At 47.9% G+C, this 24,219-nt stretch overlaps 3 protein-coding genes across 4 annotated transcripts in view; 2 read left to right on the forward strand and 1 right to left on the reverse strand.

Annotated features, from left to right (window-relative positions):
* The window catches only part of NIBAN1 (niban apoptosis regulator 1), a 98,778-nt gene extending 83,318 nt beyond the window's left edge, over positions 1–15,460 (forward strand). Inside the window, exons 12-14 of the mRNA XM_081865782.1 lie at positions 7,185–7,292; positions 11,915–12,026; positions 12,796–15,460. Of these exons, the coding sequence (XP_081721908.1) occupies positions 7,185–7,292; positions 11,915–12,026; positions 12,796–14,321 (1,746 nt within the window). The 3' untranslated portion in view covers positions 14,322–15,460. The remainder of the gene's footprint in view (positions 1–7,184; positions 7,293–11,914; positions 12,027–12,795) is intronic.
* Positions 1–24,219, reverse strand: part of NOS1AP (nitric oxide synthase 1 adaptor protein) — a 226,750-nt gene that overhangs the window by 81,535 nt on the left and 120,996 nt on the right. The window lies entirely within an intron of this gene.
* Positions 21,844–24,219, forward strand: part of EDEM3 (ER degradation enhancing alpha-mannosidase like protein 3) — a 37,495-nt gene continuing 35,119 nt past the window's right edge. The window contains exon 1 of one of the 2 annotated variants that reach the window (XM_081865798.1): positions 21,844–22,174. In XM_081865798.1, coding sequence (XP_081721924.1) covers positions 21,984–22,174 — 191 coding nt within the window. In that variant the 5' untranslated portion in view covers positions 21,844–21,983. The remainder of the gene's footprint in view (positions 22,175–24,219) is intronic. The other variant, XM_081865799.1, reaches the window with a different exon arrangement.

The following is a 24,219-nucleotide window of genomic DNA, read 5'->3' on the forward strand; positions in this document are numbered from 1 at the left end:
ATCTTGGTGAACAGGTCCACAACCACCAGTACCGCCGTCTTCCCCCTGGAGCTGGGCAGGTCAGTAACGAAGTCCAGAGCTACCCTCTCCCACGGTTGCTGTGGCGTTTCCAGCGGTTCCAACAGCCCCGCTGGCTTCTGGTGTACTGGCTTGAACCTCTGACAAGTGTCACACCTGGCGACGTAATCCGCTACCTCTCCACGCATCCGGGGCCACCAAAAGTCTCTTGCCACCAGTTCTATTGTCTTCTCCTTACCGAAGTGGCCCGCACTGGGGGCGTCGTGCAACTGCTGCAGAACCTTTGCGCGAAGCTCGTCGCTTGGCACGTAGAGGGCACCTTTGCGAGTTAGCAGCCCGTTGCGTAGTTGGAACTCTTCGCCACTCTGCACACCTCTGCGCAATTCCTCCATCTTGGACTGTGCGAACTGATCCACTTGCAACGCGCGTCGCACCGCGTCCAGATCTACTGTGGCGGCAGCGCACGACCACGCCTGCGGTGCGAAAATGTGCTTGGCTGCTACAGGCGCCGCTTCATCGAGATATTGCGGTTTCCTGGACAGCGCATCGGCTATAACGTTGGAATCTCCTGGGACGTACTCTATCCGAAAGTCGAAATCCGCGAAGAATTCCGCCCAGCGCATGTGCCTCTGGCTTTGGAGCTTCGCCGTGCGCCAATACTCTAGGTTCTTGTGATCCGTGCGGACCTGTACTGTGTGCTTGGCTCCTATGAGGAAGTGTCGCCACGCTTTGAAAGCTGCGTGAATGGCTAACAGCTCCCTGTCCCATATGGTGTAGTTTTGCTCCGCTTTGCTGAGCTTTCTGGAGTAAAAGGCACCGGGTCTCCAGTTGCCATGTGGATCTTCTTGCAGGAGTACGGCTCCAACTGCTCTGTCTGACGCGTCGGTCTCTACTCGCATGGGCTTGCCTGGATTCACGTGCAGCAGCTGCTCCTCGGAGGCGAAAAGGCTTTTAAGCTTCCGAAAAGAGCGCTCTGCCTGTTCCGTCCACACGAACCTCTTCTTCTTGGAACTCAGAGTGTCCGTGATCGCTGCCGTCTCCTTTGCAAAACCTCTGATGAATTTGCGGTAGAAGTTGGCGAAGCCGATGAATCTCTGGACTTCCTTCCGATTGCGGGGGCTCTTCCAGTCCAACACCGCGCGGACCTTGGCGCTGTCCATGGCCAGCCCCTTGTCAGACAGCTTGTAGCCTAGGAAATCCACCTCCGTCACATCAAACTGGCACTTCTCTAACTTGGCGTAGAGCCTGTTCTCCCGTAGTCTTTGCAGGACTTCCTTTACGTCCTTCTCATGGGCCTCCTCCGTTTCCGAAAAGATCAGGATGTCGTCGAGGAAACACACGCATTTCTTGTAGAGAAGTCCCGCTAGCACGTGATGCATAAAGGCTTGGAAGACGTGAGATCCATTTTGGAGACCAAATGGCATAACTCTGTATTCATACGTGCCCAGAGGCGTGAACATGGCCGTCTTCCACTCATCGCCCTCCCGGATGCGTATGAGGTTATACGCTCCACGCAGATCCAACTTGGTGAAGATCTTCCCCTTCCTTACGGTTGCCAGGAGATCATCTATCTTGGGCATGGGGAAGGCCTTGGGCTTGGTCATACTGTTTATGGACCTATAGTCCACAATAAGTCTTTTTTGGGGCGTGTCCTTTTTCTTTACAAAGAAAACAGGACTGCCCCCCACCGCTTTCGATTCCCGGATGAATCCGCGCTGCAAATTGTGCTCTATGAACTCCCTGAGCTCTTGCATCTCGTCCTCAGACATGGAATACAGCTTTGCAGTCGGCAACTGCGCCCCTGGCACCAGGTCGATGGCACAATCATAGGGTCTGTGGGGCGGCAACTGGTCAGCTTCCTTCTCGCAGAAAACCTCCAGGAACCCTTCGTACTTGCTGGGTACTGCCTGCACCATGCCCAGTCGCAGCTGCTGCTCAGCCCCCTCCTCCTGGCACGACTGGATGCAGTTTTGAGCACAGTACGATGAGCAAAAGGTGATCTGGCGTTGGTACCACGCTACAGCAGGACTGTGTCTCTCCAGCCAACTCATGCCCAATACTATAGGCGTGTCAGACAGGTGGGTGACATTGAAGCTAATGACTTCCCGGTGATCTCCAATCCGCATCACCATGGGAGGCGTCTGATGCACCACTTGCCCTCCAAGCAATTTCCTGCCATCCACCGTGACTACGTTCAGAGGTGTTGTGGCTGGCAGAAGCGCTATGCGATGCTGCTTGACAAATTGCATCCCCACGAAATCGGCGTTGCTCCCGGAATCGATCGTGAGGGGCACTTCTATGGGGGTCCCATCTGGCAACTGCAGTGTTGCGGTGAGCTGCACTGCTGGCTTGGGTGGTAAAGGGTCTGTAGGTTGCAAAAATGCTGAGGACTGTTCTACAGATCCGCCTGGCTGAGCCCCAGCATTTGTGCTTCCAGCCAGGCATTGCCGTTTCCTGAGGCTCCTCTCCTTGGGTCACTTCTGCTGCTACCGTTGCTAAAGCTGCAGTGTGCTTCTGGAGCCTCTGGGGACACTCTTTCGCCATGTGCAATGCACTGTCGCAGATGTAACACTTCCTGGTCCCTCTAGGAGGCTTCGCCTTTACTGCACCGGAAGCCGGGGCTCTGGCTGTTGCTTGAGCCTTAGCACCACCAAGTTCCATCGGCTCCTCCCCCTGCCTGCCCAGCGGCGAGGGATGTGACTGACTGAACTCCCTGGGGATGAAAGAAGACGTCCTCGCTGGTGGACGCACCTGCCGTTCTTCCTCATTGTGCCAAAGACGCCCCTCGTGCCTTATCCCAATCGATAAAGCCCTCTGCACAAGTTCCTCCAGGGTCTGAGGTCTGTCTCCCCTGGCAAGTTCATCCTTAATGGGACCGCTGAGACCCTCCCAGAACAAATCCCTCACTTTCTCCTCCTCATCTTTAAAGTCATGACGAAGCAAGTGCAATGCATACAAAACGTCTGCTTTGAAACTGGGATAATGCTTCAGGTTCCCATCGAAGTGGGTGACTAGGCTGCCCCCCCTCCTTCCAAGTCCAATTCCCTCTGATCTGGACCCTGGGAACCCTTCCCTGCTTGCACGCTCCCACCTTGTTTGCAGGTCTTGGCAGCGCTTCTCCATTTCGTCATGCTTCTTCTGAGACGCAAGGACTGCAGCTGTGAGTTCGGACACTGTATTCCGCAGCGCTGTCAGCTGATCCTCCGCATTCATGGCCGTTACCGTTTGTGAGCTTTGCAAAAAAAATTTTTGCGTTCTGAGGAGGGGACTTTCTGTCAGAGCCACCCGAGGTCCCAGCTCACAAGAGACCAAAGTCCAGTCCAAGTTATGTACAAAAGGATTTATTGAAGATCATTGTAGCCATTACATCCCAACTCCGTGGCTCCGCATCTGTTACCCTTAGATGTTAGAAGTCCCCTCTGAGTCCTCTCCCGCCTGCTCCCCCCTCCTTCGTGCTTTGGCACCAGGCTCCTCCTCAGAGCTCTCCTCATTTCCGCGCGCCTCTATATTTGAACTTGGCGCGCGTACGTTGCCTCTGACCTTCCTTTCTACAGTTACGCTGCTCTCGGTACTACACTCCTCCCTTTCAGGCAGGACGTCTTGCTCCGAACTCCTCCCCCTTCCTCCTTCCTGTCCTGCTCTTTCTGACACACTGGCAACTCCCCCCCCTCCACTCCGTTCCGACGGGGGAGCTGGTCCCGCTTTGCCACTCCCACTGGGGATTCCCTCTTCGTTCCCCTCTTTCTGACTGCTTCCCTCTCTATTGCCCCTTGGCCTGACCAGGGGGGCTCCCTTCTGGGAATCCTCTGATTCGCTAGACGGACTTTGGGACAACCTCGGCTCGTTGTCGTCCTCTTCCTCCTCGCCCTCGCTCTCTGTCTCCTCTCTCCCTAAAACCCTGACAATATCATAAAGTAGTTGTGTTCTATGCTACAAATCAAGCACTGCTAGGGGTTGTTTCTTTTTGTTTTCCATTGTATTGGTTAACAGTTAAAAATTAGGCATGGCAAAACCAATTTTTTATTGTGGCCCAGAGGAAAAAAGTTTGAGAACCACTGTATTACGACGCTTGTTACCTGGAGGTCTCCAAGCAGCTTCAAACATATGTTTGAAAAACACAAAACACTAAAAAATGAACACCTCCGTGCAGAAACACAGATGATTATACACACACACACACAGAGAGAGAGAGAGAGAGAGAGAACAATCCCACAACCCCCTAGTAACGGCCTTAGGAAGATACGACAGCACACTTACAGTGTAAAAATAAATTATCATCTTGGTCAATCACAAGCCTAGGAGAAAAGGTACATTCCTTAAATTTTTATTAATGTATAGCCTGGACATGTGTTTCCATTTCTTAGCGTTGGTAAGGAGGTGCTGTGTGAAGGGACGCTGCCACTGAACCCCACTCCCAGTACCAGCACCCCTGCAGCTAGACCAAATGGTGCGGGGGGTTGTGAGGTTAGGGCTGTGAAGATGCACCAGCAAAACCAGACTGGCTCTTTTGCATGTCAAGACCCCAAGGCCTCCCCTTATGTTGAATAATAACACCTGGACACAGTATTTTAGGTTAATGGGCAAATAAAGGCTACAACTTTATTGGTTACAGAATGTGAGTGGTATTGGCTTATTAGGCATTGGAATTGAATCGACTATACAGTAGTACCTTGGGTTAAGAACTTAATTCGTTCCAGAGGTCCGTTCTTAACCTGAAACTGTTCTTAACCTGAAGCACCACTTTAGCTAATGGGGCCTCCTGCTGCCGCTGCACAATTTCTGTTCTCATCCTGAAGCAAAGTTCTTAACCCGAGGTAATATTTCTGGGTTAGTGGAGTCTGTAACCTGAAGCATCTGTAACCTGAGGTACCACTGTATCTGACTCCTGCCTGCCATGCAGGTAGTCCAGTAAAGGTCAACCACCAATAGGGGGAGCCCTGTTGATGTACATCAACTAAGAGCTCCCCCAGGGTCCCTGATGGGGTCATGGCATGGCCCTAGGCCCTAGCTGGGCTTCGGACAAGATCCGCAGCCCCGGATCCCTTTAACGGAATACCCTTAAAATGGAGGGGCAGGTGATGGTCACAACCTCCACTCCCCAGAACCAGGTTCTACCAATGCCCAAAACCTTACAAAAGTCGTGACGATTGCTACGAGGTAGGCGAAAACTGAGTGGCCAGTGCCAGTTTGTCAAGTGGAAAAAATCCTACCTCAAAAGGTGACCACCCGAGGTCCAAAGCAAGGCCAAGATGTCGAATACAGTGGTGCCCCGCAAGACGAATGCCTCGCAAGATGGAAAACCCGCTAGACGAAAGGGTTTTCCGTTTTGGAGGTGCTTCGCAAAACGAATTTCCTATGGGCTTGTTTCGCAAGACGAAAATGTCTTGCGAGTTCCTGCGGGTTTTTTTCCCTTTCCCCCACCTTTTTCTAAGCCACTAAGCCGCTTATCAGCTGATGCGCTAAGCCGCTTATCAGCTGATCCGCTAAGCCTCTAAGCCGCTTAACAGCTGATCCACTAAGCCGCTTATCAGCTGATCTGCTAAGCCGCTAATAGCGCTAATCCGCTAAGCTGCTAATGGGCTTGCTTTGCAAGACGAAAAAACTGCAAGACGAAGAGACTCGCGGAACGGATTCTTTTCGTCTTGCGAGGCACCACTGTACATGAAAAGAGGGTGGGAGAAGGAACAAGAAGGGATATCCTCTGGTGACTGCTTAAATGAGCTAAGCCATGCCCCTTGGCTGGCTGGGGTCCGTGATCCTGTGTGCAGGAGGCCATGTGGCTTGCCCGCAACACCGCCCCACAAGGACGTGGAGCGGCCTTGCCAGTGCGTTCACACAGCTGCAACTTCAATGCTGCCCTGCCCCGGCCAGGTGAGCTGTAGTGACGCAAATCCACCATGCCAGGCACTCGTGCCCAATGCTAAGAAATGGAAATACCGTACTTTTCTGTCTATTAGACGCCCTCGTGTATAAGGGACCCCCCCCCCATTTTGGGGGACTCAGTTTTAAGAAAATGAGGGGAGATGGCCCAAAGTTGTTGAGCCTCTCCCCACACACAGCTGTGGGCAGGAAACACTCCCTTGATCATTTATAATACATATTAATAGATATTTGGGGAAGAAATATCTTCAGTGGATCTGAAGGACTCTGCAACGCCGCTCCATCATACCGGCCACTCCTGCTATTAATGGGTGTCTCATTCTGAATGTAATCATGCAACAGCTCTAGCTCGGTTGCAAAAGAAGACACAATTTCTGTTGTTTTAATAGTGTGTGATAAGTTGTGCTTTCCTTTCCCCCTCAGTTATTAAAAGGTCCCGAAGCCCTGTCCTTTTTTGCGCCTTTCACCCTGCTGTAGCCATTTTGTAAATGTGTGGTTGGTGCGTACAGTGGTGCCTCGCAAGACGAAATTAATCTGTTCCGCGAGTCTCTTCGTCTTGCGGTTTTTCGTCTTGCGAAGCACGGCTATTAGCGGCTTAGCGGCTATTAATAGGCTTAGCGGCTTAGCGGCTATTAACGGCTTAGCGGCTTTAAGAAAAAGGAAACAAACTCGCAGGAACTCGCAAAACGTTTCGTCTTGCGAAGCAAGCCCATAGGGAAATTCGTCTTGCGAAGCACCTCAAAAAACGGAAAACCTTTTCGTCTAGCGAGTTTTTCGTCTTGCGAGGCATTCGTCTTGCGGGGCACCACTGTATCCAGTTGTTGATTGGAATGAAAGCAAAAATTAATCTGAGGTTTTCTGTCCTTCTAATCTACAAGATTAGAAACAATCTGAAGGTAGAGTAAATGTAATAAAAAATGCATCAGATGCTTCTTATTTTATTAATAACACTTATGATAAGTGAGTCATGAGTGATAGAACAAGGAATCTTTTGAGGAGGGGGGTGTGTGTGTTCACTTCTTATACACACACAAACACATACATTTATTTTTAACGTGGATTTTATAGATTGTGCACATTATACTTTGCAAGAACAAAAGAAGGGACTTGGTTAAAGCAACTGTTTCCAAGGAATTCCTGGAATAGTTTGAAAAGAAACTATAGATTGCCTTTGTGCACTGATTTTGGATGGGGTTTATTTTTATTTTGTGCAGAAAGCTGGGAGACGTTTGCCAGCACATTCAGATCTCGCAGCTGATTCTATTTATTTATTTTTAAATTGACAGCAATATGACTATGACAGCAGCACCGCCCGGAAAAAGATATTTCAGGATGCCTTGATCCAAATCTCGTTGCCCACGCTTCAGCGGACATTGGCTTCAGCGTGTAAGCCGGTGAGTTACAATACCTGTGTTTGAATTGAAAGGAGAGGAAGGATTTGCATACTGAAGCTACTGGGCTTATCACTGTGAATGGGCAATTAAATAATAATAATAATAATAATAATAATAATAATAATAATAATAATAATAATAATTTATTATTTATACCCCGCCCATCTGGCTGGGCTTCCCCAGCCACTCTGGGTGGCTTCCAAAAAAAATATTAAAATACTGTAATACATCAAACATTAAAAGCTTCCCTAAACAGGGCTGCCTTCAGATGTCTTCTAAAAGTCTGGTAGTTGTTGTTCTCTTTGACATCGGGTGGGAGGACGTTCCACAGGGAGGGCGCCACTACCGAGAAGGCCCTCTGCCTGGTTCCCAGTATCTTGGCTTATCGCAGTGAGGGAACCGCCAGAAGGCCCTCGGTGCTGGACCTCAATGTCCGGGTAGAACGATGGGGGTGGAGATGCTCCTTCAGATATACTGGACCGAGGCCGTTTAGGGCTTTAAAGGTCAGCACCAACACTTTGAATTGTGGTCGGAAATGTACTGGGAGCCAATGTAGGTCTTTCAAGACCAGGGCTATATGGTCTCGGCGGCTGCTCCCAGTTACCAGTCTAGCTGCCGCGTTCTGGATTAGTTGTAGTTTCCGGGTCACCTTCAAAGGTAGCTCCACATAGAGCGCATTGCAGTAGTCCAAGCGGGAGATAACCAAAGCATGCACCACTCTGGCAAGACAGTCTACGGGCAGGTAGGGTCTCAGTCTGTGTACCAGACAGAGCTGGTAGACAGCTGCCCTGGACGCAGAATTGACGTGCGCCTCCATGGACAGCTGTGAGTCCAAAATGACTCCCAGGCTGCGCACCTGGTCCTTCAGGGGCACAGTTAGTCCATTCAGGACCAGGGAATCCTCCACACCTGCCCGCCTCCTGTCCCCCAAAAACAGTACTTCTGTCTTGGCAAGATTCAACCTCAATCTGTTAGCCCCCATCCATCCTCCAAAAAAATATTACAATCTCTTTTAAATCACAGAACGGGCTTATGAAGCCTTGGTTATCCTCCTTTCTTGCTCTTGGAGCCAAAGAAATATATTCTGACTTTAGGATGTGTTTCTCAAATACAGACACCCTTTCCCCTTTTTGTTAGGTACAGTTCTGCATAGTAAGTCATTGCTAGTGCATTTGTGGCAATGACTTCTATTACAAAACACAAGTGGTTGCAATCAGAAGAATGATCAGGGTGGGAAGATACTTTTGTAGTCTGGCACTGGCCAACAACAGAGTGTAGGATGGAGAGGGGCAACTGCGCCACACCCCAAAGAGTATTCCTGACCACAGCCATATAAGCAGACGAGTTTCACATTTTGACAACCCTCTATATTCTGTGGCCTCACGGGAGCTATAAAGGCGGGTGGCGCTGTGTGCTAAACCACTGAGCCTCTTGGGCTTGCCGATCAGAAGGTCAGCGGTTTGAATCCTCATGATGTGCTGAGCTCTCGTTGCTCTGTCCCAGCTTCTGCCAACCTAGCAGTTTGAAAGCACACCGGTGCAAGTAGATAAATAGGTACTGCTCTGGCGGGAAGGTAAATGGTGTTTCCGTGCACTCTGGTTTCTGTCACAGTGTTCCGTTGCGCCAGAAGCAGTTTAGTCCTGCTGGCCACATGACCCAGAAAGCTGTCTGTGGACAAATGCCGGCTCCCTCCTTTCCCCTTTCCCCTTACTTCCTTTGTAGTACAGTGGTGCCCCGCAAGACGAATGCCTCGCAAGATGAAAAACTCGCTAGACAAAAGAGTTTTCCGTTTTTGAGGTGCTTCACAAGACGAATTTCCCTATGGGCTTGCTTCGCAAGACGAAACACCGCTAAGCCGCTAATAGCCACTAAGCCGCTAATAGCCGTGCTTCGCAAGATGAAGAGACTCGCGGAATGGATTAATTTCGTCTTGTGAGGCACCACTGTACTTATTTGGATGGAATTGCATACACCAAATATGTGGTAAACTTCTGCACATTTGGCCTAAAAAGTAGATACTAAAAATTATGGATTTCTGAAATCTGTGGCAGCATTTGTCTGGGAGTGGGCAGGTACTAATGTGTAATGGCCTTGAAGCTACACAGAAAATACAAGAATTGCAGACAGCATCTTGTTTCACTAGGTGTGAGGACTATGAAGAAAGCGCTAGCTTTGTTCCTCTTGCACACTCAAAACATGCACAATTGAATGGGGGGGCGCCCTTTGCGTGGTCGCGCGCAGCCCCCGGGACCCTGTGCGGCACCATTAGCACAGGGTTGGCTTTGCCTTCCCCAGGTGGGATACCTGGAGGTCTCCGCCCACCTCAGCCAGTTGCCCAATCCCGCCTGGGGAGGCATTGCCAAGGTGATCAGGCCAGGTAGGGGGAGGGACCACCTGCCCACACCATAGGGGAAGGATCTTTGCACCCCATAGTCACCTTTGAGTGGACTTAAATGTCCAGGGGTTCATTCCCTTTTCCCTTTTCCATATTCTGTGACCAAACTGCACCAACTTTGGAAGATGTAGTGATTGATCCAAGGTTCGTTGGAGGTGGGAATCTTCACTGATCTAGACATAGATGAAGCCATATGAAAGGACAATATCATACACACATACATATGAGCCATTTTGGTCATAATGAGAAGTTATGGGCAGCACGGAAAATTGATTCGTTTGCATTTCCTCTTCCTTGCATTTCCCAATCTCCTTTGCATGGAGGGGTGCGTAAGATCTGATTGGGTGAAAGCAGGAGGCACAAGAAGCACATATAAAATCAAAGAATTTTAGACTTGGAAGGGGACACAGAGGGTCATCTAGTCCAACCCCCGGCAATGTCAGAGCAACTACTTGAAATAAGCTCCATTGCCCTTCTTGAAATAAGTTCTGTGAAAGGTTTTTAAAAGAGGCAGTCTGCTGCACAACACCGCTAGCCCACAAGGTGGCTTGATAGCTCAGTCAGCAGAGCACGAGACTATTAATATCAGGGTTGTGGGTTTGAGCCCCACATTGGGCATGGGATTCCTGCATTGCAGGGGGCTCACCTAGGTAACCCTTGGGGTCCCTTCCAACTCTACAACTTTATGATTGTTACCTTTCAACAGGTTTGAAATATACTTGGAGTCGAGAGTGGATTTCATGCTCTTTATTCAGCTCATAGTGGTGAGGAGGGATGGAAGTTCCCCCAGAATGTCTGCTTTATATACATTATTTACACAATGGGCCCCATGTGATTGGCTAATTCCGGGATTCTCCTGTAGGCCAATCAGGTTGCGGATTCACTTCCACCTGGAGCTGGATTGGGTGGCTCCTGTGGACCAATCAGACTTCTGCATTCTGGATCCTATTGTTCTGGGACCAATCAGACTGCTGCATTTTGGATCCTACTCCACTCAGTACATAACAAGGTCTTTCCTTAGTTAGCCGCTGTTTCGCATATTCCATGCCCCACACACAGATAATAGTCTTTGCGAAGGAGAATGTGTGCACAACGGATGTGTCTAATTTGCAGCTAGTATACAGCTTGGCGGGGGGCAGGAAATGCCTGTCGTTTCCCCTTGTGGAGCCATCAGCTGAATGCTTTTTTTAAAAAATGCTCTTATTAGCAATTTCAACATAACAAATTATCAAAACATATCATATTCATTATTCCCCCCTTCCCCCCCTCGAATCCCCCCTTAGACTTTCCTCAGCTCCTCTCTCTGATTTCCCAGCACATATTATACTCTGAATGTTATGAAATTATAAATCTCCTTACATTATCTATCTACCAAGTTATCAACCAATAAATTTGGTCAGCCATCAGCTAGATTCTGCCACTATTGGTCCTTAGAGCAAAAATGGTAAGAAATAGATGCAGATGGTGTAGCTGTCTTTACAAAGGAGGCATGAAAGAAGCCGATAAGAGAGATGGAGAGAGTAGTTATTAGTACAGACTTATCTCCAGGCTGAGGGACGTGGGTGGCGCTGTGGTTAAACCACAGAACCTAGGACTTGCTGATCAGAAGGTCGGCGGTTCGAATCCCTGCGATGGGGTGAGCTCCCGTTGCTCGGTCCCTGCTCCTGCCAACCTAGCAGTTCGAAAGCACGTCAAAGTGAAGGTAGATAAATAGGTACCACTCCAGCAGGAAAGTAAACGGCATTTCCATGCGCTGCTCTGGTTCGCCAGAAGCGGCTTAGTCATAATGGCTACATGACCTGGAAGCTGCACGCCGGCTCCTCGGCCAGTAAAGCGAGATGAGTGCCGCAACCCCAGAGTCGGCCGTGACTGGACCTAATGGTCAGGGGTGCCTTTACCTTTTATCTCCAGGCTCACTATATTATTGAGCTAGTCTAGGGATTCTGTCCATTTTGTTTGCTTTATTCGCCAAATGATAACAGCTCTTCCTTTTTCTTTCCTCTCAAACTTGAGCCAGTGCTCTGGGTTTCTTGCCTCGTTGGAAAGAACTCTGCTCCTTTGGCTTGCTCACTGTTTCCTGCAAATCCCCCCCCCCCCGCTCCCCCTGAAATTTCTTTTGGCACAGAGCTGGGTCGGGCCTCTTTCACACATGCAGGAAGAACTCCGATTAGCTGCAGTCGGAACGTGGTCCTTTTTAATCCTCTTGACATTGTGTCTCACCACACAGGAGCTCCAGAAATACGAGCAGTTCATTTTTGCAGAGCACAACAACGTGATCCAAGTCGAAAACGTCTACGAAGAGATTTTGCTGCAAACTTTGCTCGACGAAGCCCTCAAAGGTAACTTTGCTTTCTGTGACAAAACGATAATAATCCCGCGAAGTAAGAAACTGGCAGTGGCTCTCAAGATAGGAAATTTCACTTTATCCATTTAGTTTCTTCTTGGTGGGCCTCCTTAGATGGTTACTGACTCTATGGGTTCCACCCCCCCCCCAATAAACCTCAAAGCTTTTACAGGGCTGGTCTGCCTTACTGCTGAGCAGTTCTTGCCATTATAAAATTTATCCTAATCTTTAGCTGAAATCTTGATTCCTGTCATTTTTTCCCATTGGTTCTACTCCTGCCCTCTGGAGCAACACAGAATGACTCTGCTCCATCTTCTAAGATGTCTTCCAGACCCTTAATCTTCCCCCTAACAGGCTGAACTTTTCAGGGGGTGGAGACAGTCTAGGCTCCTGAAGCTATGCCTTATCACCCAGCCAATACCTGCCCCCTTGGTTCACCCACCCAGCTCTTGATGCCACCAAGCCCATGTCCCTGACCTATTTCTCGCAACCACATCCAGCAGGAGCCTTTGTGTTTCTTGCCCCCTTACCTCTGGTCTTGCCAGTCCCCTCTGCCCTCTAGACTTAGCCAAGCTTATTCACGAGTGGGATTCAAGGACAGAAACCCAGCAAGATCAACAATTTATTTGGGAAGGGACAATCCCCACCTCCTGGGTTTTCTAGGATTGTGTGTCGTTTTCCTGCTTTCCTCTCCACCCTTACACATCCTTTGACTGAATTTCTTTTCTCCCCACTTTTTTTGTTTTTGTTTATTTCCTGCTTAGTGATAAAAGAGGCTGCCCACTTGAAGAAACATAACCTTTATGAGGAAGTCCACTTGCCTTGTGAAAGTGTTTCCAGTCTGAGTGATCTAAAGACCCCTTCGGGATCAGCGCAAGCCAGCCCAGCTAGGAAGCCTTCCGCCAGCTTGATAGAGACATTGGCTACTGACACTCAGAGTAATGAAGTGTTTGCCCCGGAAAAATTGGCTCAGGATGGATGCCACAAGGCTAGGAACAAAAGTGAAGAGATTTCCAGTACTCTATCTAGCATTCCTACTGGAGGAAGGGAAGAGAAGGTGAACCCACAGCTTCCCACTGTGGTAGAAACAAGTTTGGGTGGAAGCACAGAAAGTGAAAATAAGGTACCCGAGGAAGAGGAAAATCTTCCGGTTCTCGGAGGTGTGGATGAAATAAGAAGATTGCTGACTGTGACTGTTGAACTGCCAGCAGATCCTCCGTCTGAGAAGAAGGAACAAGTTCATGAAAGTGGGCTTCTAATGCCACAGGAACCTGCAGAAGCGAAGGATAAGGAAGAGGAAAGGAACGTAGAGGAATGTCAAACAGATGAGATGCATGAACCTTCTGAAGTGCGTTTTCCACCCAGCACAGAAGCTGCCGATACAAACACAACAGCTATTTCTTTTCCACCCAGTGAAGAAAGTGGTCCTATAAACATGGCACGAATTTCTCTTCCACCCAGTGAAGAAGGAGATTATATAAACGTGACAAGAATTTCTCTTCCATCCAGTGAAGAAGGGGATTATATAAACGTGACAAGAATTTCCCTTCCACCCAGTGAGGAAGGGGACTATATAAACGTGACAAGTGTCTCTGGAGAAGGGCGCTACATTACTCACCCGGATCCTTCCAAGGTGTGTGAAGAACTAGGTCTTAGCCCAGGGGCAGAGTCTGAGACAAAGATCAGCGTATGGTACACGGATGTGAAGAGTGACAGCCCTGATCGCCAATCTCAAACAAAGCCAGATGCTGAAAGTGAAAAATCTGGCCAGAGGGAAGGAGACCTTTCCCCTCTTCCTCATGTCCCTATAGATGAGAAGTCACAGGTAGTACAACATGCTGAAATTAGAAAGCATGACCAGGAAAGAGAAGAGCTTCCATCTCTTAAGTCAGTCCCAGTGGATGACCATTTCCAAACAGGGCATTACGTTGAAGATCTAAGATCTGACTTGCCGGAAACAGAAGTCCCCCCTCTTCATTCTGTTCTGACCGAAGTGGATTCTCTCACCTTCCCGGCCTGCTCTGCTGAAGCCCAAGAGTCCATTTTAAATATTGCAAAGTTGGCAATAGCGTCAATAAATCTGCCAGTTCCTCCAGAAGCCAAAGAGACTGAAGGTAGCCATGCGGAGGTGTCAGTGAAGTTAGACTCCAAAGGCTTCAGCTCTGCTCAGGAGGAAGATTTGAAGCAAGCAAATGTGCCTTTGCCAAGTGCAGAAGATGCAGTCGAAGGGGGAAAAGACGGAAGGGGAGATACTGGGGGCAACTGTCCTGAGCTACAGTCTGAGAAATGAAAAAGGTTATCTTGGTTATCTAAAGCCCATCCTTGCAGGTTTTATGATCAGAGTACCCTTAAAATAAGAAGAGAGAGGTCTATTCAAACTCTCAAATCCTATTCGAGAGCACTCTTACATGTTGAATCTCCAGCTACTTGAGAATGCTGATAGTCTGAATCATCTTTCCTCTGCCACTTACTACTTCTTGTTCGTTGTTCGTTCCCACAACTTGGAAGCTGGCCTCCAGAGACTACTTGCTCTCACCAAAGTGGTGAAGATTTGAGTGACCTGTCAGCGACAGAACTAATTAAACATTTGAAATTGCGTTAAAACTGAGAATATATTCATTGAGGCCGATGACCCACGCACGGGAATGAGACCTGTAGCCAGGGGTCAGTAGAACTTACAAGGACCTGATAAAATCAAATAACCATTAAGGGAGAGTAAAAATCTGCATGAAACATGCTAAGAAGAAAACGCTGAGAAATCTCAAATGACAGGGTGAAACGATTTGCTTATTGGAATCTTGCACAACATAGTTGTGCATGTAGTTTTGACCTTTGATATAGCTGAATGATTGCATCTGTATTTAAAAGCTTTGGCAGATTTCCCACCCCCACCCCCCCATTTGGCAGATACTTTGACAGTGGAGTGGTCTGATTCCATTCCTCATAGTTGTGGTTGCTATATTTAAAACTGCTAGAATAGTTGGGGCAGGTTTCTCTATCCTATTCTTCTGCACCTTTTGCAGAGCACTTTATACCTTCTTTCCAAAGAAAATGACAGATGTTTACAGCGACTTGTAACCCGTGTCTACAGCTAGGTGCTTTCACCAGGGCCATTAAAAAACCCCCAAAATAAACCAATTTTTGTCTCAACAGTCTACGTTCTATACCAAGAAAAGCAGCATTATGAAAAATGCATATATTATGCAAACTAAGGAGATTTGCATATTTGTTACATTACATAATTTATTCCGATCCTTTTAGACATGGAAAATGTGCACGATGTCAGATCACCCCAATAAATGCCTTTGCTCTTATTGGTCACAATGCTGGAAGCCAGAAGCACACGTCTTTCTTAAATGAGCAATTGAGTAGAAAATGGCCTGCACATTTTTTTCTTGTACCTCTATACATAAAAGGTCTGGAGATTTACATTTTAATTTTTTTATTTTTAAAAAAGTCAAGTTGAAAATCCAGGGAGTGGTCCTGGGACATTCTAGAAGCAGGGACAGGTTACAGTTATCTCTGAGACTCTTAGTTTTGTGGTTAAATATGCCGGTTCAGCTGTTTAAAACCAAGGTAGAAATGTCTATCTGGATAACAAATAATACACCAGAACAAAGGTCCTAATTTAGAGGTAGCACCTATGAAGCTGATTTCATCCTTAGCATAGATTCAGAAACATAACTGTACATCGTTAACATCTTTTTAGTGATTCTATTTTGCCAAGTAAATATGCCCAAAATTGTGTGGGGGTGTGTGTGTGTGTTTTGCCTCAAGTGGCATACGCAAAGGGATCTTGTGACATGCCTGGAGTGAATTAGGAGGGCCTGGCAAGGGGAGAGGGTCAGAGCGGCACAGAAAACTTGTGCCAGATGTGTGGTACTCTCTTAGTCTGTGATACACCCACTGGAAAGTTTGGCATTGCTACCATGATGCAAGAATAACATAACATAACATAACATAACATAACATAACATAACATAACATAACATAACATAAAACATAACATAAAACATAAAACATAAAACATAAAACTTAAAACTTAAAACATAAAACATAAAACATAAAACATAAAACATAAAACATAAAACTTAAAACTTAAAACTTAAAACTTAAAACTTAAAACTTAAAACTTAAAACTTAAAACTTAAAACTTAAAACTTAAAACTTAAAACTTAAAACTTAAAACTTAAAACTTAAAACTTGTAACGTAACGTAACGTAACGTAACGTAACGTAACGTAACGTAACGTAACGTAACGTAACGTAACGTAACGTAACGTAACGTAACGTAACAGGACCTGATGGAACTAGCTCTGAATTGTCTGTATTTGACATAGGCAACACCAGTATATTAATTCAAGGGGACATTAAAAAGTTACTTCAGTTGAAGAGCGGTAGACCTACGAGTGCAAAGAGTTGGCAACTTAAAAAACAGCAACCCCAAGAACCATATTGCAAATGTGTCATAAGCCAGACTGGAGTTAATTTATATATTTTAATGGCATTTAATTGATTTTGCGTATCTTGAACATGGCAGAGATGAAAGCTATCATTGGTGAAAATATAAGTTAGTGTCCGGTATATTTGACATTCGCATCACATATGAGAAATCTGAAAAGCCATCGTCTTGGAGAACCTTTATATTTGGATTTGAAAATAATGGAAGTTGAGAATTTCAGTGAGGGTTTAAAACGATGGACGCCACATTTTATCATACACCACATTTTTATCACTTTTATCCTGAGAAATACAAACTTTGACAGTTGTCCTCTGAGAAGCAATTTCAGCCAGATTTCTTTTCAGGCAAGTGTCCATAGGATTGCAGCCTTAAATATTAGGAATCCTTGATCTCTTAGCGGACGTTTGCGAGCTGCCTAAATATGCTTGAATTGCATACACCTGTAATTTTGTTTCTGCAGTCACAAACCATTGCTTTACTATTCAAAAAGTGTTAACAAATGAAAGGATTTTTGGAGATATTTTATATCTATGGCTATATCATTCCATTTCCCCAGATTTGCAGAGTGTCCTCTTCCAGAAAGTAAAGCCTGGGATTGTGGTTTTCTTTCTCTGTAAACAAGTCACAGTTCCAGGTTTGGGAATCACACTACTCCAAAGGACATGCCTTGTAGCTTAGAGGAGGAGGAAATCAGGAGTGATTATGCAGTTATGCACCAGAATACTGCTTGTTCACAATAAGCTTTGGTTTCTGGCTTACAGTGATGTGTACAATACATGCTGTCATTCTGCTTTCCCTGTTCGGTTTCAGGAACTGGAGCTCTATAAAGCTTATTTTGTAATCAAATCCTAACCCTGTTTCTTTGGAAACGAGTCCTGCTTGTTTTGGTTGGGCATGCTTCCTCCTTCTAATGAAGCATATCTTGCACTGCAGCCTTAAAAAGGCAAATCCTTAATTCTTCTGTTTAATCTGTTTAACCAACTTGTATTTTAAGTTGTGCCCCCCCCCTCCCAGTCTTGCTAATTCAGAAGCTGACTTTCTAAGAAAAATTCAAACCAACAGCTAATATGTAATAGCTTCATGTGTAAAGAATTGTTTTCCCATGGGCAGGATGTCCCAGGTATCAGGGTTTTTATGTAGGTTCTTTATTTCATTTGATTAACTCTTCTGAACAGATAAATTATGAAACACAGTGTAATGTTTTTAACATTTCTCAAGTACTTAAGCCAAAATAAAATATTATTATCTCTTCCATTGTGTCTTTTCTTTAAAATGTGTTTTGGTACTTATGAGGAATGTTAGATCTGTCACATAATTTCTTCATATTGTCATATACTTTTTAGAAAGGTCGTGCTCCAAAAGTCCTAATATTTTTGGGCGAAAATTAAATGTTTGCCCTGAGTCATGGTCAAAATTGACAGTTTGAACAGTCCAGAGCAGTCTACAAATTGCTCACCCACAATCCCATTCCTGCCTTACTATGCTAGAAGGCGCTTCTCTCATATTCTGGTGTTCTCTATCATAAAATTTGCACCTAATAATTCATAATGACTACTCAATGCGATCAAGACATTCAAACTGTCGTTCCAGATACTAAAATTTGCGTATTTGAAGATCACTTTACAAACGCAGCAGCTGGAATTGATTGATGTCGACTTCCAACCTCAATTTGCAAAACTACCATAGTTGTCATCGAGTAAATAATAAATGCAAGAGTTTTTAGTCATTCTAACTAATCTTAGTTGTGTAAAAAAAAAAATGCAATTGGTTTTCATGAATGTGAGTAGAGCCTTAGTTTGCAACGGAATCCTGGATTGGTGCTCTGAGAGTGGCTGAAGAAGGAATGTTGCAGAACTGAGCAATTGCTGTAGCTTGATGGTGGATTTGCATGGCGAGGGGGCAGATATTTTTTGCAAACCGGCCTTGTTCTGAACCCTAGCCTGCAATATCAACAACAGACTACATCCCAAGGCTGCTGCAAAGCACCCTCTCATGTCACCCAAACTTTGTGATGTTTACACCCAAACCTTGCAATATCATGAGAACAAAATAGCGTAGCGCTGAGAACTAGTATCAGACATCTTGTCTCGGACTTTTGGCTAAGATCAAGTGTAGTATCTGTTCTTATCGGTTTAATATCTGATATGTCCTGTATTTGAGGACTATATATTAAATGTCTTTTTGGAGCTGGGAGATGGAATAGGGACTTGATCTGTAGCCTTATGAGGCTTTGCCCTCGGGTGGGAAAAATATTGCGCCTGGGAAAGGGAAGTGGGAGTCAACAGATACTCAAGGAATAGTTTCGGAGAAAAAGGTTTTATTTCTACCATCCATGAACTGGTAGAAGGAGCAAGTGTGATAAGTCACAAAAAGCATGCACGAGTTCACAATCATGTGAACAAGCATATGTACCCCTTTCCAGTTCCCTCCCCCTTTCTCCTCCCTCAGGAGTCCTGCCCATGAGTTCCTCTGAGCATGAACAGAAAGCTGTCTTGGGACTCTTGGCACCCTTCCCAGGAAAGGGGTTTCAGAGTGTTCAGATATGTTTCAATCTCTTGTTCTGGCATGGTTCCTGGACAGAAAGTAAGTTGCAATGTGGTTCTTTAGCAAGGCCAGAAGGCATCAGAAAGGCCTGAGAAACAATGGACTGTGTTCCCTACCTTTGTTGCAATCTTTTTAGTTACAGCAAGCGGAATGTTTCTGATGCTTAGCTAATGCCTTTTAGCTGCTGAGAAAAATGATTTTGAAAAGCTCTGAGAAGCTTTGAGCCTGCTTTGGTGGGGGGTGACTTCGGGCCTAGGTGAGGTCACCTGTCCTCACCTTCCTTCAGATCCGCCCACTCCATGCATCGACCTGGTATTGCAGTACAGTGGACTCTCTGGTTGCGAACGTGACCGGTGTGGGATGCACGTTTGCAACCCGCAGCGGCGCTTCTGCGCACGCACGGGTTGCGATTCGGCGCTTCTGCGCATGCGTGACACCAAAACCCAGAAGTAACCCGTTCTGGTACTTCTGAGTTTCAGCGGTCCGTAACCCGAAAAAACGCAACCTCAAGCATCTGTAACCCAAAATATGACTGTACCTCCAGGAACAGTGCACCTCCCTTCTGGGGAGAATATTGCTTGTTAAAAAAAATAGACAAGAGAGGAAAAAAGAACTAGTATCAGAGGGCTATTAAATATAAAATATGAATAATATCGATATCAAATAAGTCCCGAGTTAGAAAGAGCATTAATTTCCCCCCTCTCTGCTACTACTGTTGTTTCTGTGGGGGACTCGAGGGTCATCTAGTCCAGCCCCCTCTGTAAGGCAGGAATCTCAACTAAATTGTCCATGGACCATGACAGATGGCCATGCAAACCTCTGCTTTAAAACCTCAAGGGAGGAGAGTCCTGTGTGGATAGTTCAAGTCTGTAGAGCATGAGGTTCTTAATCTCAGGGTCGTGGGAGCCCCATGTTGGGCATGGGATTCCTGCACTGCAGGGGGTTCGACTCAATGACCTGGATGAATCCCAAGCTGGAATTAAGATTGGCGGAAGGAAATATCAACAACCTCAGATATGCAGATGACACAACCTTGATGGCAGAAAGTGAGGAGGAGGGTGAAAGAGGAGAGTGCAAAATATGGTCTGAAGCTCAACATCAAAATAACTAAGATCATGGCCACTGGTCCCATCACTTCCTGGCAAATAGAAGGGGAAGAAATGGAGGCAGTGAGAGATTTTACTTTCTTGGGTTCCATGATCACTGCAGATGGTGACAGCAGTCACGAAATTAAAAGACGCCTGCTTTTTGGGAGAAAAGCAGTGACAAACCTAAAGGTAAAGGGACTCCTGACCATTAGGTCCAGTCATGACTGACTCTGGGGTTGTGGCGCTCATCTCGCTTTAGTGGCCGAGGGAGCCGGCGTACAGCTTCTGGGTCATGTGGCCAGCATGACTAAGCTGCTTCGGGCAAACCAGAGCAGCACACGGAAATGCTGTTTATCTTCCTGCCGGAGCGGTACCTATTTATCTACTTGCACTTTGACGTGCTTTTGAACTGCTAGTTTGGCAAGAGCAGGGACCGAGCAATGGGAGCTCACCCCGTCGTGGGGATTCGAACTGCCAGCCTTCTGATTGGCAATTCCTAGGCTCTGTGGTTTAGACCACAGCACCACCTGCGTCCCATGACAAACCTAGAAAGCATCTTAAAAAGCAGAGACGTCACCTTGCCGACAAAGGTCCTTATAGTGAAAGCCATGGTTTTCCCAGTACTGATGTATGGAAGTGAGAGCTGGACCATCAAGAAGGCTGATCGCCTAAGAATTGATGCTTTTGAATTATGGTGCTGGAGGAGACTCTTGAGAGCCCCATGGACTGCAAGAAGAAGGAACTCAGCCCTGAGTGCTCACTGGAAGGACAGATCGTGAAGATGAGGCTCCAAGACTTTGGCCACCTCATGAGAAGAGAAGACTTCCTGGAAAAGACCCTGATGTTGGGAAAGATGGAGGGCACAAGGAGAAGGGGACGACAGAGGATGAGATGGTTGGACAGTGTTCTCGAAGCTACTAACATGAGTTTGACCAAACTGCGGGAGGCAGTGGAAGACAGAAGTGCCTGGCGTGCTCTGGTCCATGGGGTCACGAAGAATCGGACACGACTAAACAACAAAGGGTCCTTTCCAAGTCTACAATTCTTTTTTTTTTTAAAAAAATAATTTTTATTAGATTTTCCACAATCTAACCACAAAGCAAAATGATACACAAAACAGAAAATGAAAAAAAGGGGGGGGAGGGAACAATAAACAGATAAACAATAACAACAAACTTAATTCTTCACAAATCCAACCTTTTAAACATCTTGGTTGACTTCCTCAAATCCCTCCCTTCTGAGTTTCCTGGTAATTAAAAGTAACAGCTTTCCAATATCATCATTAAACTAAAACAATTTCCAATTGTAGTCCATCTTATTCACTTTTCTTAACATTCTAAGTCCCATTTATTTAATTAAAGCCAACTCCACAATTCTTTCCTTCTATTGATTTCCGCCCCGAGGGAAAAGCTACAAACGCGCCTCGCAAGTCCCACGCAGGACAATAAGGACCGGCTACTCTTCCCTTTTTTAAAAAAAATCTCCGTACGTGACGTGTCACGTCCAAGCCCGGGGGCGGGGCCGTGAAAAGAGGCGCCTGCGTCCCTTGCGCGCGGACCGCGCGCCGGGGCCACGTCTGTGCATCCGGGAGCGCGTTGGCTCGGCCGCCACGTGACACGAACCCTCCCTCCCTACTGGCTGGCGAGCGGCGCGAGGGTCACGTGGCCGGAAAGGAAAACCCGGAAGCGGGCTAGAGGCCGGATCTCGGTTTCCTTGGCTACGACGGAGAAGGGCGGGAGGGGGGAAGGAAAAAAAGAGGGCCGGTCCCTTCTTATGTCGCGGCGGCGGCGGCAGCAGTAGCAGTAGCAGCACCGCTGAGGGGATGGCACAGAGCCGGGCCTAGCGAGGCAGCTGCCGCCATGAGCGGAGTAGCGGTTGGCGGCCAGGGAAGGAGCGACGGCGGAGGAGGAGGAGGCGGCGGCGGCGGCGACTCGGCAGGCCGCTGGGCTGGCTGGAAACTGCTGGCCTTGGGCCTCCTCTCCGCCTCCTCGGTGCTGGCGGCAGCCCCGGCCGCGCAGGCCATGGGCAGGGAGGAGAAGCGGCGCCTCGGGTAAGAGCGGCGGCGGCGGGAGGGAGGGAGTGGGCAGGTCCCCGCCCCCGGGCAGGTCGCCCTGTCAGGGAAGTGGCGCTGCTTTCTTCGCCTGTCACCCAAGCCTTCCTGCCGAGGTGGGGAGGAGAGCCGAGGCCCGAGCCCGGCTTCTCCTTATGGTTCTTTCAGCTGCTATTAGGGTTGGGAAGGGACCCCGAGGGTCATCTAGCCCAACCCCCCCAGCAACGCAGGAATCTCAAGTCGTTCCTGGCAGGCGGCCATCCAACCCTTGCTTAAAAGCCACAGAGGAAGGAGAGAACCTGCGTCAAACGAGTCTCCGTGTTCATGAGTCTCGTAGTCCATGAAAAGGGGGGGGGGGACCTGACATGGTTTGCTTTCCTTCTTAGAATCATAGTGTTGGGAAGGAAGGGGACCCCGAGGGTCATCTAGCCCAACCCCCCAGCAATGCAGGAATCTCAAGCCTTCCTGCCGAGGTGGGGAGGAGAGGCCTGAGCCCGGCTTCTCCTTATGGTTCTTTCAGCTGCTATTAGGGTTGGGAAGGGACCCCGAGGGTCATCTAGCCCAACCCCCCCAGCAACGCAGGAATCTCAAGTCGTTCCTGGCAGGCGGCCATCTAACTCTTAAAACCGTCCGAGGAAGGAGAGAACCTGCCTCAAACGAGTCTCCGTGTTCATGAGTCTTGTAGTCCGTGAAAAGGGGGGGGGGACCTGACATGGTTTGCTTTTGTTCTTAGAATCATAGTGTTGGGAAGGAAGGGGACCCCGAGGGTCATCTGGCCCAACCCCCCAGCAACGCAGGAATCTCAAGCTTTCCTGCCGAGGTGGGGAGGAGAGGCCCGAGCCCGGCTTCTCCTTATGGTTCTTTCAGCTGCTACTAGGGTTGGGAAGCGACCCCGAGGGTCATCTAGCCCAACCCCCCCAGCAACGCAGGAATCTCAAGTCGTTCCTGGCAGGCGGCCATCCAACCCTTGCTTAAAAGCCACAGAGGAAGGAGAGAACCTGCGTCAAACGAGTCTCCGTGTTCATGAGTCTCGTAGTCCATGAAAAGGGGGGGGGGACCTGACATGGTTTGCTTTCGTTCTTAGAATCATAGTGTTGGGAAGGAAGGGGACCCCGAGGGTCATCTAGCCCAACCCCCCCTGCAAGGCAGGAATCTCAACTCAAGTCGTTCCTGGCAGGCAGCCATCCAACCCTTAAAACCGTCCGAGGAAGGAGAGAACCTGCGTCAAACGAGTCTCTGTGTTCATGGGTCTCGTAGTTCGTGAAAATAGGGGTGGAAGCACGTCAGACGAACCTGACATGGTTTGCTTTCATTCTTAGAATCATAGAGATGGGAAGGAAGGGGTCCCGAGGGTCATCTAGCCCAACCCCCCCAGCAACGCAGGAATCTCAACTCAAGTCGTTCCTGGCAGGCGGCCATCCAACCCTTGCTTAAAAGCCACAGAGGAAGGAGAGAACCTGCGTCAAACGAGTCTCCGTGTTCATGAGTCTCGTAGTCCGTGAAAAGGGGGGGGGGGACCTGACATGGTTTGCTTTCGTTCATAGAATCATAGTGTTGGGAAGGAAGGGGACCCTGAGGGTCATCTAGCCCAACCCCCCAGCAATGCAGGAATCTCAAGCCTTCCTGCCGAGGTCGGGAGGAGAGGCCTGAGCCCGGCTTCTCCTTATGGTTCTTTCAGCTGCTATTAGGGTTGGGAAGGGACCCCGAGGGTCATCTAGCCAAACCCCCCAGCAACGCAGGAATCTCAAGTCGTTCCTGGCAGGCGGCCATCCAACCCTTGCTTAAAAGCCACAGAGGAAGGAGAGAACCTGCGTCAAACGAGTCTCCGTGTTCATGAGTCTCGTAGTCCATGAAAAGGGGGGGGGGACCTGATCCCCCCCAGCAACGCAGGAATCTCAACTCAAGTTGTTCCTGGCAGGTGGCCATCCAACCCTTAAAAACGTCCGAGGAAGGAGAGAACCTACGTCAAACGAGTCTCCGTGTCACGGGTCTCATAGCCCGTGAAAAGAGCGGTGGGAACACGTCAGGCGAACCTGTCGGGGTTT

Source organism: Podarcis erhardii, assembly GCF_964252035.2.
Source record: "Podarcis erhardii genome assembly, chromosome: 6".
NCBI lineage: Eukaryota > Metazoa > Chordata > Lepidosauria > Squamata > Lacertidae > Podarcis > Podarcis erhardii.